The 17,102-nt window shown below is 38.0% G+C and overlaps 1 protein-coding gene across 10 annotated transcripts in view; it reads left to right on the top strand.

The window, feature by feature from the left end:
• DOCK10 (dedicator of cytokinesis 10) overlaps positions 1–17,102 on the top strand; it is a 277,597-nt gene that overhangs the window by 229,792 nt on the left and 30,703 nt on the right. For 7 of the 10 annotated variants that reach the window (XM_053597597.1, XM_053597595.1, XM_053597593.1 and 4 more), the window contains exons 29-41: positions 1,355–1,438; positions 3,748–3,844; positions 5,599–5,643; positions 9,507–9,682; positions 9,808–9,924; positions 10,997–11,108; positions 11,816–11,937; positions 12,030–12,144; positions 12,230–12,296; positions 12,518–12,565; positions 13,140–13,241; positions 15,478–15,602; positions 16,500–16,612. In XM_053597597.1, coding sequence (XP_053453572.1) covers positions 1,355–1,438; positions 3,748–3,844; positions 5,599–5,643; positions 9,507–9,682; positions 9,808–9,924; positions 10,997–11,108; positions 11,816–11,937; positions 12,030–12,144; positions 12,230–12,296; positions 12,518–12,565; positions 13,140–13,241; positions 15,478–15,602; positions 16,500–16,612 — 1,323 coding nt within the window. The remainder of the gene's footprint in view (positions 1–1,354; positions 1,439–3,747; positions 3,845–5,598; positions 5,644–9,506; positions 9,683–9,807; positions 9,925–10,996; positions 11,109–11,815; positions 11,938–12,029; positions 12,145–12,229; positions 12,297–12,517; positions 12,566–13,139; positions 13,242–15,477; positions 15,603–16,499; positions 16,613–17,102) is intronic. The other 3 variants (XM_053597600.1, XM_053597594.1, XM_053597592.1) reach the window with 2 other exon arrangements.

Below are 17,102 nucleotides of genomic sequence, written 5' to 3'. Positions count from 1 at the left end.
GTGAGAAGAGAATTGCAAGTGAAATTGAACAAGAAATGCAAAACTATTGTATGAACCATCCTGGATTCGTTGGATAAGAAAAAGAAGCGCTATACCCTAGCTACAAAGCTTCCCAACTAGTATGTGAACTCACTCCCCTGGGGACAGGAGTGAAACTCACACCACAGCAACGGGCCCCCTATGCAATGTGCTACAGGAGGAGGTCGCCCATGGTGTCTTCCCAAGATTCTACATTAGTAATATGGTCCCTGCCTCCTACTTCTCACCTTTCCAGTGAAGTCCTTGGCCACTGCAACTTGTTTGCTAGTTACATGGACATCAATCTTTTGGAAAGAGACAACCAGTGCTCCTCCAAACCTACCGACAATGTAAGGCTCTCCTTATTACAGTAAAGAAAAAAAATGTTTTTCTGTTCTTTGCTAAATAAGAGCAAAGTTGAACCTAATAAGGCAATTTCTTTTAAGTTTTTTCATTGTTTCAGGTTAATTGAGGTAAAATTAGGTTACAGTGTTTGCATTTGTTAGGTAAAGTGCCGCTTATAATTGTGTCCTGCCCCCAGGAAGTGTGTCATACACCCTAACATTGTGCCCATTAAGTGGGAGCACCCCCATCCTTCTTCCCTCTGCCCACTCCGTTGTTTCCCCCACCTCCCACCTTGAATGAATTTGAGTTTCTCTCCTATGTAGGTGTGTAGTAGATCATCTACTGGCTTCATATTAGTATTGAGCACACACTTTACAATAAAGAAAATTTGTACATACTGTACAGACTAAGAAAGAGAGTGAGCAACTCACTATAGAAATCTTAGGGTCTCCTCTCTCCATGCTTCAAATTCAGGCTTCCTGGGATGAACAGAAGAGCTCTCTGTTGAGAGGGACCAAAGAGATTTCAAAGGCTTCCCTGACCCACCTCTCTCACCCCCTATGCTCCCCAATATGGTTCAGAAGTACATCTCCACCTGAGCAACCTTGGACTCAAGTAACTAAAAACAATAATAAAATGTAACCAACTGATAAACAAATACAAAAAAATAGACAAGTAAAAGCAAAATCTTTCTACAGAAAAGCAAAGAGCTATAATATTTCATTTCAAAGCTCCAAGTGATGTTTTATAAAACTGATAAATAAAGGCTTCTCACATTCTGATTTGTACCTTATATCTAGAATTTTAATTAGTTGCCACTATGGGTGAATGGTGAATGCTTAAAGGTATTTTAAAGATTTTTTTTAAACACTTATTCTACAACACATTTAGTTGCATGTTATTTTACTTCAATATTTTCAATTATAACTTCTAACATCTTTAATGACACTTCAAATGAACATGTCTGAATTCAGTATTTTGGGTGTTCCAGCGCTGCCTCACGTTCATGGACCGAGGATTTGTGTTTAAAATGGTCAACAATTACATCAGCATGTTCTCCTCTGGTGAGCTCAAGGTAAGAGCCAGGGGAGTGATTGTTTTCTAAACTATGACATTATAAATTAATAAACTGGTCTCTGTATCTACCTGCCTGAAACATTAACCTATCCATTCTCTGTATCAGAAAAAAATGATTTCTATACCCAAAACAGGCAGCCTTTTCATGGTTCATCTGCTGAGTAACTCTCACCTTGGTCCTTAATAGGAACCAAGGAGAGGGCAATGAAAGTGTTCGCGTTTCATTTCTGTTTCCTGTAAGTGGTGAATGGCTCTTTTTAGCTGCAATTACTACTGTCCAGTTTTACCTGGCCTGTCTTGGTTTTAGTACCAAAAGTCCCACCTCCATGGAAGCCTTTAAGTCCTGGGCAAAAGGGGACAATTGATCACCCTACCCAAAAGCTGCATATGTCAGAGAGACGGAGAGAGAACTCCATCTGGTTCTCAAAGTGTGTTTCCTAGACCAGCCCGTTAGTATCACCAGGGAATTGAGCTGCTTCCAGTGGGATCCAAAATTATGTTTGAACAGGGCTTTCATATGATTTCTTACTCACTCTCAAGTTTGAGAGCCACAGAACTTTGGAATGACATACACTGGAGAGAATTAAGACTGGAAACAGACCAAATCATGAAAGTTTCACTGGTTAAGGTTTTTGGGGTTGCAAGCAACAGAAATTGACACCAACTGGAGCAAAGGGGAATTTATTGGAAGACTATTCAGAGTAAATAGCATTGGTGAGGCAGCTGGAGAACCAGGGTTTGTAAAGAGCAAGAGCTAAGCACTTTCGGAGCCAGGAATAGTCATGCGTCACTTAATGGTGGGGATATGTCCTGAGAAATTCACCGTGAGACAGGTTCATCCTTGGGCAAGTGGCATACAGTGTCTTACACACACCTGGATACATCTTTATGATCTTATGGTACCACCACTTTATAGGTGGTCCATTGCTAACCAAAATTTGGTTTTACAGGGTCTGACTATAGTCAGAAATGAAGGACCCTTTGGCCAGGGTGCTGCTTCTGCTTAAATGAATCAGCCAGAACCTTTTCTCCTTCTTCACACTCTGCTTTTGAATTACATTCCGTAGAGAAAGTGTGTGATCAACCCAAGGGGAAATTAGCTGTTTGGAAAACACAATGAAGTAGAGAGGCCAAAAATAAATCATGGCATTCTGGCAGTCTCTCACGGGCTGCTCAGAAGCCTGGACATTATTTGGCAGTAGAGATCTGCCAAAGATCTTTTGACCAGAGGAGTTACAAGATTATATGTCGTTTGGTTTTGAAAATCCAATTCTCTCTCTCAATATTGTTTTTGAAAGGATGTTCTTCATTCCTGCTCCTTTCATGCGTGAAATTTTCAGAATTAAATTATGTATTTTTCCAAAGACCAAACAGAATGTTCCCGGTGTAAAATAATTACTACATAATTTACTTATGTTCCTGTCCCACTTTGATGTACAAAGGATTTTGTTCAAATACTACCCTTGTTTGAAATAACAGTATTTTAAATGATTGACTAGAGTTGCCACATCATACCATTCTACATCATCTGAGGAAATGGGACATGTTAGTAATTTATTTTTTGAGCTGTTATTACTGAGCGTAATGATGACAGTCTAACTTAGTCTTAAGACAGAATTATTAACAAGCATAAGAGTGAGCCCAGGACGGTTATGAACGTGCTAATTGTTCTGACTGACATGGTTGTTCTCGGCAGGTGTATTACAATAGACTTAGATTATGCCTGGACTCCCTCTGTCACTGACCAAATCCAAACATGACTGAGAAGAAAGGCCTAATTGCAAAGGCAGAGAAGAAAATGTAATTAAATAATGTACCCTGAGAACAAGGGCCATACAGATTTCAACTCTAATTTTAGATGACACACACATTGCCTTCTTTAGCTCTGCATCTTAGGACCTGATTGTAGTCATCTGTTTTAAGATGTGAGTGTAGTTTTTGAGAGAGCTTAGCATCGGTGGCATGGCAGGATTTTTTTCAGAATATGTATGTGTCATATATATGCTAAAAGAAGCTAAAAGTATGGCACAGTCAAATCTTATGTCCCGGATGCTCTGTGTAGGCTACGAATAGGATTATTTCCTGAGGAGGCCTTGACTAATCTTCAGAATAAGGAACCTAGCTACATGTATCCGTTTAGAGGGGGCAACATCCTTTAAACTTAACAATTACCCAGTGGTCACACCAAAGCTCAGTAACTACTTCTTTTTAAGAATAAGAGTCAAGTTCAGGGAGAAGGAGGGTGTTTTGTTTTTATTAACTTTCTCAGTGTGTAAATAACATTCATTTCATTTGCCTCTCTTTCAGACCTTATGCCAATATAAATTTGATTTTCTTCAAGAAGTCTGTCAACACGAACACTTTATTCCTTTGTGTCTCCCCATAAGATCAGCAAACATACCAGGTAATAATAATCCCAGAATTTTTATCTGTTCCTATAAAGTGAACACATTTGTTTCCCGGGGGGGTGGGGGGGTGGGGGGAGCAGGTATTTTGATTGACTAGAGTTGTCACATCATACCATTCTACATCATCTGAGATGATGTTTGCTTTTTGTTTTTTGCCTTTTGTTTGTTATTGCTTCCTATTTCTTTTGTGTAAAACTAAGGTATGGGTATCTGGGTATCTGACCCAGGTAATGTGATTAAAAATGCAGAAGAAGTTGTTGACATGTGTTAATGAACACAGCTCTATATTTCACAATTTTTATCTGTTTCCCCTTTTCATTAAAGTGAAGGTCAACATAGTTATAAACGTGGTGGTTGGAAATCAAAGAATTTTAACCTACAGCCATACGGTATTTCACCTCATTGGCTCCAAGAGACAGCATTCCTTTGATTTTGAGACATAAAATTACAGGGAGGAAAAGTTATACTTTGTGAATATAAATTCATTAAAAATTATCAATTAAATGTGTGTAATTATGTTAAAATATAGTTCCTCAAAATGAGTTGAATAAATAAAAATGGTACCTTAGAAAGAAGGGAGGGAAATGCAATGTCCTAAACACTTGATTTTCTGGGCCCAGAGAGGAAAGGCTGGGTGTGTGGGAAGGAATGGGGCTTCACATTTTGTTTACTATACTTAACTATAGTATAAATAGTCTATAGGAAATATTTGCATTTATTACTTCTGTAAATTAAAAATATATTTATATGTATACATAAGGAGGATTATGATAGAGAATGAGCCCTACCCATCTAGACATCAGGAACTGATCAAACGTCAGGATGCAAAGAAGAAAATACTAAAATGATTGTTGATGTCATGGTTTATGGATAAAATCCAGAAAATTTAGGAAGTGTTTGGATTATACACAAAATAAATATGTATTATAATAATCATGTAATTGTGGATTCTACATTGAATAAATTGATTTACTTAAAAAAAAGAATTTGAAATACTTCTAAGCAGTGAGTAAACTATGCACAAGGCACAGTTTTAATATTTATGAAATTAGAAACTAAGATGGCAGAGGAATCTATACCTATTATAGATGGCATTAGTATTTTAGAGGAAAAAAGAGGGGAAATTCCACTATCAAGACTATGAAAGTTTTGCCGCGTCAGTCTTAAATACCACCTACATACATTATTCCATTCTTTTTCTGATTTAGGAGGAAATTTTTGTAGAAATTACATATTGCACAGTAGCATTTTTAGGTCTGTATTTTGTTTGTTTTGGATTTGCTTTTATTTTATAAAATAGTGCCACGTTGTTGTAGGTTACACAAGCTAGAGGAGATACGCAGAAGGAGCAAATTTTTATTGTTAACTTCTTCGGTCTAATAAAAATGTGGTCCTTTGGATTCCAATTGTTCCCTGATAGTCAATAGTGTATAAAAAAGCCTGGCAGTGTCTTTGTTGATCTGATGCTATAAACAGTGAACATAAAACTATGTGTCATAGCAGACATACTGCTGACAGAAGATAGGCACTCAAGTAGAAGGCTAAGAATTAGAATAGTTCTGTTTGTGACCTTCTTTTCTTAGGGAAACAAACAATGTAAAGAATTCTTGGAAAATGGAAATATTAAAGAAACTCACATTTTTTAAAAATGTATTTTAATTGTTCAGGGTAAGTTACACATAGTTAATGAATATCTGTGTATCTGAGTCCATATGTATCTGAACGTTTTTGTTTATTTACCTTAAATTAGATCCTTTGACACCTTCAGAATCAACCCAAGAGTTACATGCATCAGGTAAATAAGGAGATTTTATATTGCCTTTTATATTAATGTTTATATTAGCATTAACAACCACCTCATAACCAAATCATATTGATAAGTATAGATACTACAAGTATCCACCATCCAGATGCTAAAAAATGGTCATTTATGTAGTCAAAATACTCAAAGAGTTGACAATTCTTTTCTTATCACAGATAATTTGGTAATTGCCTAACTTCAGTTCTTCCATATTTTATTCTCCAGAGGTTGAACGTGTTTTAATTTCTCAAAGTATCTGATATTTCCTTAGTGTGTATAATAAATACAATTCCTAGCTATATATGCATATAGTAACATGCTTGTTCAATATAGCTAGCTTTACGTGGGATGTTTCTTTTCTAAACCACAAGCTAGTTTGACTTCTCTTTTTAAGATTGAAGTTACTAGTATAAGTTTATTTTACTAATAAAATAGTCTGGGAAAACCTTTGCTCTGGTCACAGATAGAACCTTAAAAGTTTTTTCTGACCAGCCTGGGCAAGACCCCTCCTCTACAAAAAAAATTTAAAATGTAGCTGGGGATGATGTCACAGACAGGTAGTCCTCACTGCTCTGGGAGGCTGAAGTAGGAGGATCGCTTGAGCTCAGGAGTTGGAGCGTGCAGTGACTTATGATCAAGCCACCATGCTCAGCCTGGATGGCAGGTGACAGAGTGGGACCCTTCTCCCTTCCAAAAAAAAAAGAAGTTCTCTTCTCTTCTATTGGCTCCTCAATGTAACTCAACGAGAAACGCATTTAACCTGAAGTGCTCTGAATTTAGTTTCCTGATCTTCCACATTCCTGAATTTTCACATTCAGGGCAGTCTTCATAGACTCAAAAACTCAATATGTTTAATTTGCTATTGGTTAGTTATGAGCCGGAGTATCCTAGTAGCTCATGATACTAGTCATACCTCCCTGATGGGTTGTCCTGAAAATAAATGGATGCTGCGTATGAAGTGCTTAGCTTAGTCAGGCACGGTAGCTCACACCTGTAATTCTAGCACTCTGGGAGGCGGAGGTGGGAGGATCACTTAAGATCAGGAGTTCCAGACCAGCCTGAGCAAGAGAAGACCAGCCTGAGCAAGACTGAGACCCTGACTCTACTAAAAATAGAAAAATTAGCTGGGCATTGTGGCAGGAGCCTATAGTCCAGTTACTCAGGAGGCTGAGGCAGGAGGATCACTTGAGCCCAGGAGTTTGAGGTTGCTGTGAGCTACAAGGACACCATAGCACTCTAGCCAGGGCAACAGAATGATACTCTGTCTTAAGAAGAAGAAGAAATAATAAATGACACAAAAATTAAGTGCTTAGTTTAATGCTGGCATACGACATATGTTCTATATGTGGGGATATTACTACCATTTCTCCCCAGCTTTGTTGAGGTATAATTGATAAATTAAAATTGTCTATGTTTGACGTGATGTTTTAATATCAGTACACATTGTGATGTAATTACCACAATCGAGCTAACATATCACCTCATGTAGTTACTATCTTTTGTGTTTGGATGCTGAGAACAACTAAGATCTGCCCTCCTAGATACAGAATTGAGCATCATTAACCATCATTCCCAGGCTGTATATATTGATCTCCATAATTTATTCATCTTATAACTGAAAGTTTGTACACTTCAACCAAAATGTCCCCATTTCTCCCATTCCCCAGCCCCTGGCCACCACATTTCTACTCTGCCTCTATGCGTTTGACCTTTTCAGATCCCACATACGGACTGAGATCATGCGGTGTTTGTCTTTTTGTGTTTGGCTGACATCCATTAGCACCATGCTCACCTGTGTTGTTGCAAACAGCAAGATTTCCTCCCTTTCTATGGCCAAATAATAATCCACCATATGTATACAGAGGGCACCCCAAAATGTATACACATTTTAAGAAGGAAAAAAATCTATATTGAAACTGTATAAATCAAGTCACATTTGATTTCTGCAATTACAAGAGATAAACGATAACAAATGTTTTCGGTATTTACTATTATAATTTTGATACAGTTTTTTCCTTTCTTAACATGTGTATACATGTTTCTGGCTCCCTCTGGACACCACCTTCTCTTTATTATTCATCATGGATGGTCACTTACATTGTTTCCGTAGCTTGGCTATTGTAAATAATGTAGCATGCAGGTATCTCATTAAGATAACTTATGTCAAATTGGATTGCGAGATCATATGACAGCTCTATTTTTCGTTTTTGAGGACCCTTTAGACTATTTTCCATAATGCCTATCAATTTATAATATCACCAACAGTGTACACAGGCTCCCTTTTTTCCACACCCTCACTGACCATTTGTCTGTCTAATAACAGCCATCCAACTGGTACGAGTTGTTAGCTTGTTGTAATTTTTGATTTGCATTTCCCTGATTTTTAGTGACATAGAGCACTTTTTCATATACCTGTTTCCCATTTATGTACCTTCTTTGAAAAAATGTCTATTCAGGTCCTTTGCCGTTTTTTTAATGGGCTTATTAGTTTTGTTTGAGGGTTTTTTTATTTTTTGCTCTTGAATTTTATGAGTTCCTTATATATTTTCAACATGGTCCTATATCTACATATGCTTTGAAAGTATGTTCTCTCAATCTATAGGTTACCTTTTTATGCTGTATCTTGTTTCCTTTGCTGTTCAAAAACTTAATTCGATAGTGTCCCATTGTTTATTTTTGCGTTTGTTGTCTGTGTTTTTGAGCCCATGTTCATGAGACCATGGCCAGTACCAACATCAGGGACCTTTTCCCCAATTTTCCTAGGTGCTAGCATGAAGAGTTATAGTTACAGGTGGTGCCTGTGACTCAAGAAGTAGGGCGCCTGCCCCATATGATGGAGGTGGCAGGTTCAAACCCAGCCCTGGCCAAAAACTGAAAAAAAAAAAAAAAAAAGAGAGATAGAGTTACGGTTACAAAGCACAGTGCATGATGTGCCAGGAATTTTTTAGTCCTTTCTCCGTAATTCAGGCTTACAATCTTGCAGACCCCTGTGCCTGTCTTTACTCCTTGCTCCCTCAGATCCTTAAGGCAACTCTTCCTAGCGATTTCACTTCTGCTACTCGGCCTCCGCTGCTACCCCAACCCAGACCCCCTCTCCTCACCCGTCCCTCTCCCCACATTTTTACAATCTCCTGCATTCTATCCCTCACTCCACATCTCCCTAGCATCTAATTCATTTACATCCCGCCACCATATGTATTGATAAGTCAAAGCAGTTAGTGTCTCAACATTTTTCACAGAATTAAAGGCACATGGCAGAGAAAGCTTAAGGCATTTGTGCTAACGTTTCTATCATCTATCTCCAAACCATGACTCGTGCCTTCATTCCCACTGTCCTCTCTCCGCCACTGTGTTTATTGACCCTGATATACCTGTGCCTCCCTCACAACATGTGTTCTCAGACCTCTGTGATATCAAAACCCCTACTGCATCTTCTCCAGTCACCTGTCCTCCCTTTGCTCCCTCCAGCTGCTCTCACAGGTACCTGCACCTCCAATCTTTGAGCATTTCCTAAGGCTCGTGTTGAGATATTCTTGCCTGTAACGTTCCCTGATTCCTCCAAGGACGTAATAGGTTTTCCTACTCTCAACTCTTGTCATCCTGTAAACATGTTATTTTTGTGGAATTTAACAGCTGACATTGTATTTGTGCTTGTGAAATCTGCAAATACAGAATATTCCCCTAATTTCCTGAACACTCTCTGAGGATGCAACCCACCTCATCTCTGGAGCGAGACTCTATTACTGAATCCCTCCTACTGGTCAAGGAAGTTTATAGCAATCGTTTGATCTATCTGTCTCAATTACAAAGCGATGATTTTATTTTCAATGACGTGATTTCTGTTCTTCCCTCACAAGATATGCCTGAGTATTCAGTCACGAATGAATTTTGCCACAAACACTTCTTAATTGGAATTCTGCTCCGAGAAGTTGGCTTTGCCCTACAGGAAGACCAAGATATCAGGCACTTAGCTTTAGCTGTCCTAAAAAATCTAATGGCCAAGCACTCCTTTGATGATCGATATAGAGAACCAGTAAGTCGTCTCCCCTTTTCCCATCCCTTAACACCGTTTCATGGCTCGCTGCATTAAATGCATAGCAAACCACCGAGCCCATTGATTTTTATGTGAGTCATTTCTTTTGGCTCCTTTTTCACTAGAGAAAGCAGGCCCAGATTGCGAGCTTGTACATGCCCCTGTACGGCATGCTGCTGGACAACATGCCGAGGATTTATCTGAAGGACCTCTACCCGTTCACTGTCAATACATCTAATCAGGTAAGTCTGCACAGCATTGCAAATTTCCATTTTAATAAAGAATGTGTCTTCTTTTATAGTTTTTCCCTGGACAATCCATTTCCCTTATCTGTGAGCAAACTAGAATTAAACACTTTTTGCTAGGGATCAAGGTCCATTGTTCTAGATCAGTCACTTTAGCCTTCTGCCTGGTCCATCTTGCAGCATTTTGTTTTGATTTTCCTTCTGTCCTCTGCATCGCTTCCCAAGTTTTCCAGCCTTTACAGGTCCCTCTGTGGCTCCTTCCTCAGTCTCAGTATAAACCTTTCCCCCACCCCTTTCTCTTCATACCTACCTGGTGTCAGCATAGCCAAGAGCCTCATTTATCATCACAGCCCCAGAGTGGCCTGTTTCTAATCCTTCCTCCACTAAGCCGCCATATTGACGACACAACTACCCGCTGCAGATCTCATGCCTCTGCCCAAATCCCAGATGTATTAACACTGAATACAGTCACCTTGGAAGGTATCACCATCCAGAATTTAGAAGCCCATGCCTTGGGAATTTTTTTTTTTCACTTCATTCAAATGCCAGCAGGATCAGTTACTATCCAGGTGACTTTAGATCAGTTATCCAGTCTCTTCAAGCCTCCATTTCCTTATTTATAAAATGGGATAAAATACCTTCATCACAGGATGCTTGTGAGGACTAAATTATGTGGTAGACACTTTTATCATGGAGCCTGGCACATAATAAATATTTAAAATCTAGTTGTTATTAATAGGAAGAGTAATACAAAGTAGCCCATAATAACAATGATATATAATCAATAATGTAGTCCATAAATCCATAAATCACTATTCCAGCCATTTGGTACACATCTAAAAGCTTGAGTCTACTGCATCATTGAAAATAAATCACAGAAGTCATCAACTTGCAACTAAGGATGGTTTTGACTCTACTCATTTCACTGCCTGCTTTAGCAGAAAACCTTTGCAGGAATATAAAAGATCTAATTAAATATCATCTAATTGAAAGTGTAATGAAGCATATGTGGGTTTACAATGTTGGAATATCATGATTCCCATGAGCCCCTTCTTGTCTTTGAATACAGGGGTCTAGAGATGATCTAAGCACCAGTGGAGCTTTTCAGACCCAGACAGCGATGAAACACGCAAACTCTGTGGATACCTCATTTTCTAAAGATGTTTTAAATTCCATAGCAGGTAATTGAGATCTTCTGAGAACTCTTGTGTTTAACTCTCATCCATGTCCACATTGTATATCATTGTGCCTTTTACTCCGTTGGCATAATCTGTCTGGCAAAGTATACTACATTTATACAACCAAAGACTCTTTTTTACGTGTTTAAATGTCCACCAGTGACATTTTTTTTTCTACTTACTGTTCATTTTACTTGACTTAAGGAACAATCTACTCAGATGTTATCAAATTACTTCATTCTGGAAACAGCCTTTGATTTTCATTGTACATAGCCTCTTAAAATATAATAGCTTTTCAACTTCAAAGATTATTTTTAAGAACTATTTGGGAAATTCATCTTAATTTCTCATAAACTGTCAAAAGTTGAAAGCTCCTTCCCCAAAAGTATCTTTATCCACTTTCATTAAAGCATTTTTTAAAACAAGAGCTATCTTCCCTTTAAAAAGCATTTAAGAAATCAAAGGAACTAGCTTTACTTTGTTTATTTCTGTTTATAATGGTCCAGATTTTAAGTCCTTACTGGCCATTTTAATACATGGAAAATGTTGCAGATCTTTCATGCCAGTCCCAGACTCTTATTATGTTGAAGTATCACAACAGTTCAGCCACCTCAATAATCAATGTCTTTTTAGTTGATCATTTGAGCTTTTGTTTGTTTTTGTACCCATACATCTCATTTCCATGTGTGTGCTGTGGCTTATGTTTACAGCATTTTCATCAATAGCTATTTCTACAGTAAACCATGCTGATTCCAGAGCCTCCTTAGCAAGTCTTGACTCCAACCCGAGCACCAATGAGAAGAGCAGTGAGAAGACAGACAACTGTGAGAAAGTATGTCTCCCCTCCCAAAATTAGTGATCTCGTCACAACACGTCAGTCATCGCTCACTCCCGCTCAATCCTAATTGGTTCTTTAATTCCTAGATCCCAAGGCCCTTGTCTCTGATTGGCTCAACTCTTCGGTTTGACAAGTTAGATCAAGCAGAAACCAGAAGTCTCCTTATGTGTTTTCTTCACATCATGAAAACAATTTCAGAGGGTAATGAGAACACTCTCAAAGTTAATTTAAAAAAAAAGAAAACTTTGAAATTCAGAGTCTCATGCTATGTGGCATTTTCTTTCAGAGACTCTGATTGCCTACTGGCAGAGAGCACCCAGTCCAGAGGTGTCCGACTTCTTCAGCATCTTAGAGTAAGTTTTAGAGCTGATTAGATAACACGTTTTTCTGGAAACTTCCAAATAGTTTACTATACCATCCTTCATTTCAAGAGGCCATAATAGTCAATTATCAATGGCAATACTTAAAATTTTTAAGGAAAATTTAACATTTTTCTATCAACATACTGAAGTGAACAGTTTGTACAAATAAAAGGGTATGAATGATTAGATGTTACTTTCTTTTCCCTTTCTAGTGTTTGTCTTCAAAATTTCAGATACCTAGGAAAACGCAATATAATCAGGTAATAATTTTAAATCCCAATCAGTTAATCTTGTCTTTTAAAAAGCATGAAGTGAGGTGGTAACATATCAGATTAGACTCAAGTGTTAGAAATCTTAAAATGCAAATAAACATTGTTAGGTTAACTTCACATTAGACATAGAAGTTTGAAGGTTGTCCAATACCCATGTGAGATTTAGGAATACATAAAGTCTTCCTAGGGAGAAAAGAACAAAACACACATTTTTAAAAGAAAACCCCACTTTTGGTATCTTCTAAACTGATTTATTCATCATTTGTATAACTGCAACTTAGAAGATACCTATTTAAGAAAGCATTTTCAGTGAACTAAAAAGAAAATAATCTAGAATAACTTTGCAGTGTCATCGTTTTCTTATGAGCGACAACAAGGTCCACATCACCCTCACTAAATCCCAGTTCCTCGTGTCCAAAATAAACACAGGATTTTATTTTTCACTGATTCATAATACATGGAGTATTTCATGGTTCAGTAATTGCTTGGACAGATACAATACATTTTTTATATATAAATTACAAATGCTAAGCTATGATTAAAACTCCTGTTTTCTTTACAGAAAAATTGCTGCTGCATTTAAATTTGTGCAGTCCACCCAGAATAATGGAACTCTCAAAGGGTCCAATCCTTCCTGCCAAAATTCGGGTCTCTTGCCACAATGGTAATGCCACATTTGCTTGGTATTTAAAATTTTATGTACTGTATATATATATATATGTGTGTGTGCGTGTGTGTGTGCGTGTGCACACTTGCGTGCATATGTGAGGATAGATACACACACATTACATATATATATGTAAAAACCAAATTCATATTGTAAGTAGCTATATGTTTATCTAGAATATTTCTTAGGTACTTCATTCTCTGCTCCACTAGTTTAGAAAGACTAAATAAGGTTTATACTTAACTCATGTGCACTTAGAGCGTAGTACTTGGCATAGAATGAATGTTATTGAGTATTTTCCATATAATTAAACTTGGAAGGTGGACATGATTCCAAGATATTCTTCTTTTGATGGTCCTCTCCTAGGGACTCACCCAAATGTAGGATCTTGTCTCCCTATCCTTTTTAGTAATTGTAATATTTTAGCAATATTCATAAAGCTGAAATTTTTTTTCTTTTTTTATTAAATCATAGCTGTGTACATTAATGTGATCATGCGATCATGGGGTACGATGTGCTGGGTTTATATACAATCTGAAACATTTTCATCAAACTAGTTAACATAGCCTTCACGGCATTTTCTTAGTTATAGTATTAAGACATTTATATTCTACATTTAGTAAATTTCACATGTACCCTTGTAAGATTGCTTTTTAAAGGAGCAAAGACAGTGAGGGAGCATAGATGGTGCCCCAAACTCACTTTGCATTTCCTGGTCATTGGACTGATTTAACTGGGATGTAAGACACGGAGTCATTCTTCACTAGCCCACCCAGTGGGAGACATTTGCCCTGAAATCCTACCACAAAGCTCCCAGAGCCTACTAAATAAATGCTTTGCTAAAATTTTCCTTGGTTTGATTTATTTTTCCCAGAGGTATCATAATATGTAATATGAATATTTTTATAAGAGTGTTACAGAGAACTATGAACGTGATATATAGCCGATAAAATTTGCTTCTATCCATGGGGACACTTTGAAATTTCCCTATTGTGAAAAAGTAAGTGAATATATATATATCTATATATATATATAGAGAGAGAGAGAGAGAGAGATAGGGCATGTTTTGCAAATGGTAGTAGAATAGAGGACAGTACAAAATTAATTTTCACATTTAATAATAGCAACCCACTCGAGGTCAGTGGAGTTCTGTAGATGTTTGGTGGGTAAGATTTCAGTTTCCTCGTGAAATGTCTGAAATTTCTGCCCCTTGCCTCCTAAAACTCTGGGCTTTTCCTCCACAAATTCCAGAATTAAGTAGATTCAAAACCTCACAGTAAACCGGTCCTGAAGGTCCAGGCCATACGTCCCAGACTCATTACTCTCTCTAGTTTCAGGCATGACCCTGGCTGCCCCGGCTGCTGAAAGCCAAAGACAAATCTCCCTTCCAGACCCCTGAGTCAGCCAGAACTGAGTAATCCCTGAGGAGTGTGACAAGGAGCATACCACTGCCTGAGTTTCAGGCTTGACTCTTCTGGGTACATTGCCACTTTCCTCACAGAAGTATTTTTAGAGTTTATATGACAGCAATAGTCTCAGAATTATCACCCTATATCCTTGTTCCAATGTTAAAGCCAGAAATAAGAAGAATTCCTACTTCCATAGTAACAGCAGCTCATTTCCCAGCTGGAAGGGCCACCAGGTGTTGAATGAGTCATTGCAGGTTGCTGCCCCCCAGAGGTAGCAGCTGGAAGCACACAGGACTCCCAAGTACCTACTTCCCCATGATGAACCGGTGTCAGCCCCTCTAGGGACATAACACAGACAAAATGATAAATCAGGAAGGATTTCCAAATACAAAGACAGCGAAGCAAGAGTTGTTTTAGACCATATTTTCTGCTTTACCTCTTTAAAGATCATTTGATGCGTATGGGTTATGCGGTACATTGTGTTTATCGTCTGCCACTGTGCCTTTCTGATCAGCCAATAGCCAATTGAATGTTCATGGATTCCCATCATTTCATTAAATAATAATTAATACGCTTGAATAGATTTAATTTGAATATTTGTTATTCCTGTATATTATCCTTCTGAACCCTATTTTGGCTTAAATAAAATTTCTCCAAAAGTACTTTAGAAAGTCTCTTTCGTCGTGTCACCTATAATTAATGTTTTTAATTAAAAGTCTCTGTTTGAATTTTTTTGATATTTGACTCAATGTAGAATATTTGAATAGGCATTTGGATTTAACATCCCCAAATCACATTAACCACTTTTCTCACTTAATTTTCAGGATGCACACTGCTTCCAGTCACGAAGGACAGAAGCAGCACAGATCACAAACTTTACCTATAATTCGAGGCAAAAATGCACTTTCTAACCCCAAACTCTTGCAGATGTTAGACAACTCCATGACCAGTAAGTAACCAGAAAGATCAGGAAGAAGACGGTTACGAGTTTTTCTCTAGGTGCGAGTAGGACGTGAAATGCATCATAATGTTTAAGAAATGAAAGGAATGTTGTTGTGCCAATGAAGCCGCTGCTTTTAAGGTTTGCTGTGTGCCCAGGAATGGTTCTTAGAGGAAGGCGTCACCAGGGAGTGAGTTTTAAAACCTGTAGTGCTCTTCCTTATGGAAAGATAAACCCTCAGTGTCGTACGCTTAGCACAGCTTCCCTGGAAAGATGTGAATGTTGCTATCACATGGGTTATTGGGGCTTCTCTCAACCAGCTTATTACTGTTCATTCTGTAAGAAAGGATGAAGTTGCCCATGTCCCAAAGCAGTGAAGAGTGGCATCTTGAATGGATCCAGAGATACACCATTCTAGCTTATAAATAAGGAAAAAATGATCTGTGTATTGTGGTATGTAATTGCTAGAATTATAGTCACATGGCCCACAGTCCTTCGTTTGAAGGGATATGCCTTAACCTATACATACACTTTGTTTTTCTGCAAGGGGGCACAAAGACTGGCCACTGAGACTATACATTGGTCTGTCAGCCAGGAAGCACAGAACTTGAAACAGCCTGGTTATGAAAGCACTATGACCTCGTCAATGGCCAAATTAGAGGAAAAGAAGCAAGAAAGAATAGAAACCCTGCAGCTGGCCTGTGCAAAGGGCGCACATACTAAAGACTCTGGCTAGTGTTTTTAATTCAGCCAGTGAGAAAATGTAGCAAACAAAAGTACTTTGGCTTAAGTAATTATTAATCAAAATAACAGTAAATGTTGGATATAGTAGAATAGAAGTTAATCCTTTATAAGGTGCAAAGAATTGCCTTGGACATTGTGCACATTTTACTTTGTATTTTGCAGGCAACTCCAATGAAATCGACATCGTGCACCACGTGGACACGGAGGCCAATGTGGCTACCGAGGTTTGCCTCACCATACTGGACCTACTGTCCCTCTTCACTCAGGTTCACCAGGTGAATATCATCCTAGCACTTTCTGCTAAACGGGAGTTAGAGAAGTTAGATGAAGTGGAGAACATGTTTTTTAAATGATTTATGAAATCAGTTAATGTTACATGAGTTAAAAGTGAGAGGAAAACATGTTAAAGATGAGGTTCGGGTTTTATCACCAGTTGACTAGCGCTCACTTGAGAGGCACCCATGTGTATTTCACAGTTGCACATACAGTCCACCTTTTAAACTTTTTCTGCTGTCCTGTCAGGCAAGCTGGGATGAATGAAAATGGGATTGGGTTCATTTTCAATAGAAAAGGGAGAGATAAATTGTGCTATGTGTTAAACTTACAACTAGGTCCACAAAACTAACAATGTTGAGCACATTTTGAGGTGTTTATTTATCATTTGTATAGCTATGATGAAGTGATCTCATTACATACCTATTGGAGCGAATAAAATTAAAAAGACTGAGCCTACCAAGTTTTGGTGAACAAAGATGTGGAGAAGCT

This window comes from Nycticebus coucang, chromosome 7 (genome assembly GCF_027406575.1).
Source record: "Nycticebus coucang isolate mNycCou1 chromosome 7, mNycCou1.pri, whole genome shotgun sequence".
Classification (NCBI taxonomy): Eukaryota; Metazoa; Chordata; class Mammalia; order Primates; family Lorisidae; genus Nycticebus; species Nycticebus coucang.
This window is presented reverse-complemented; position numbering and strand designations above follow the sequence as displayed.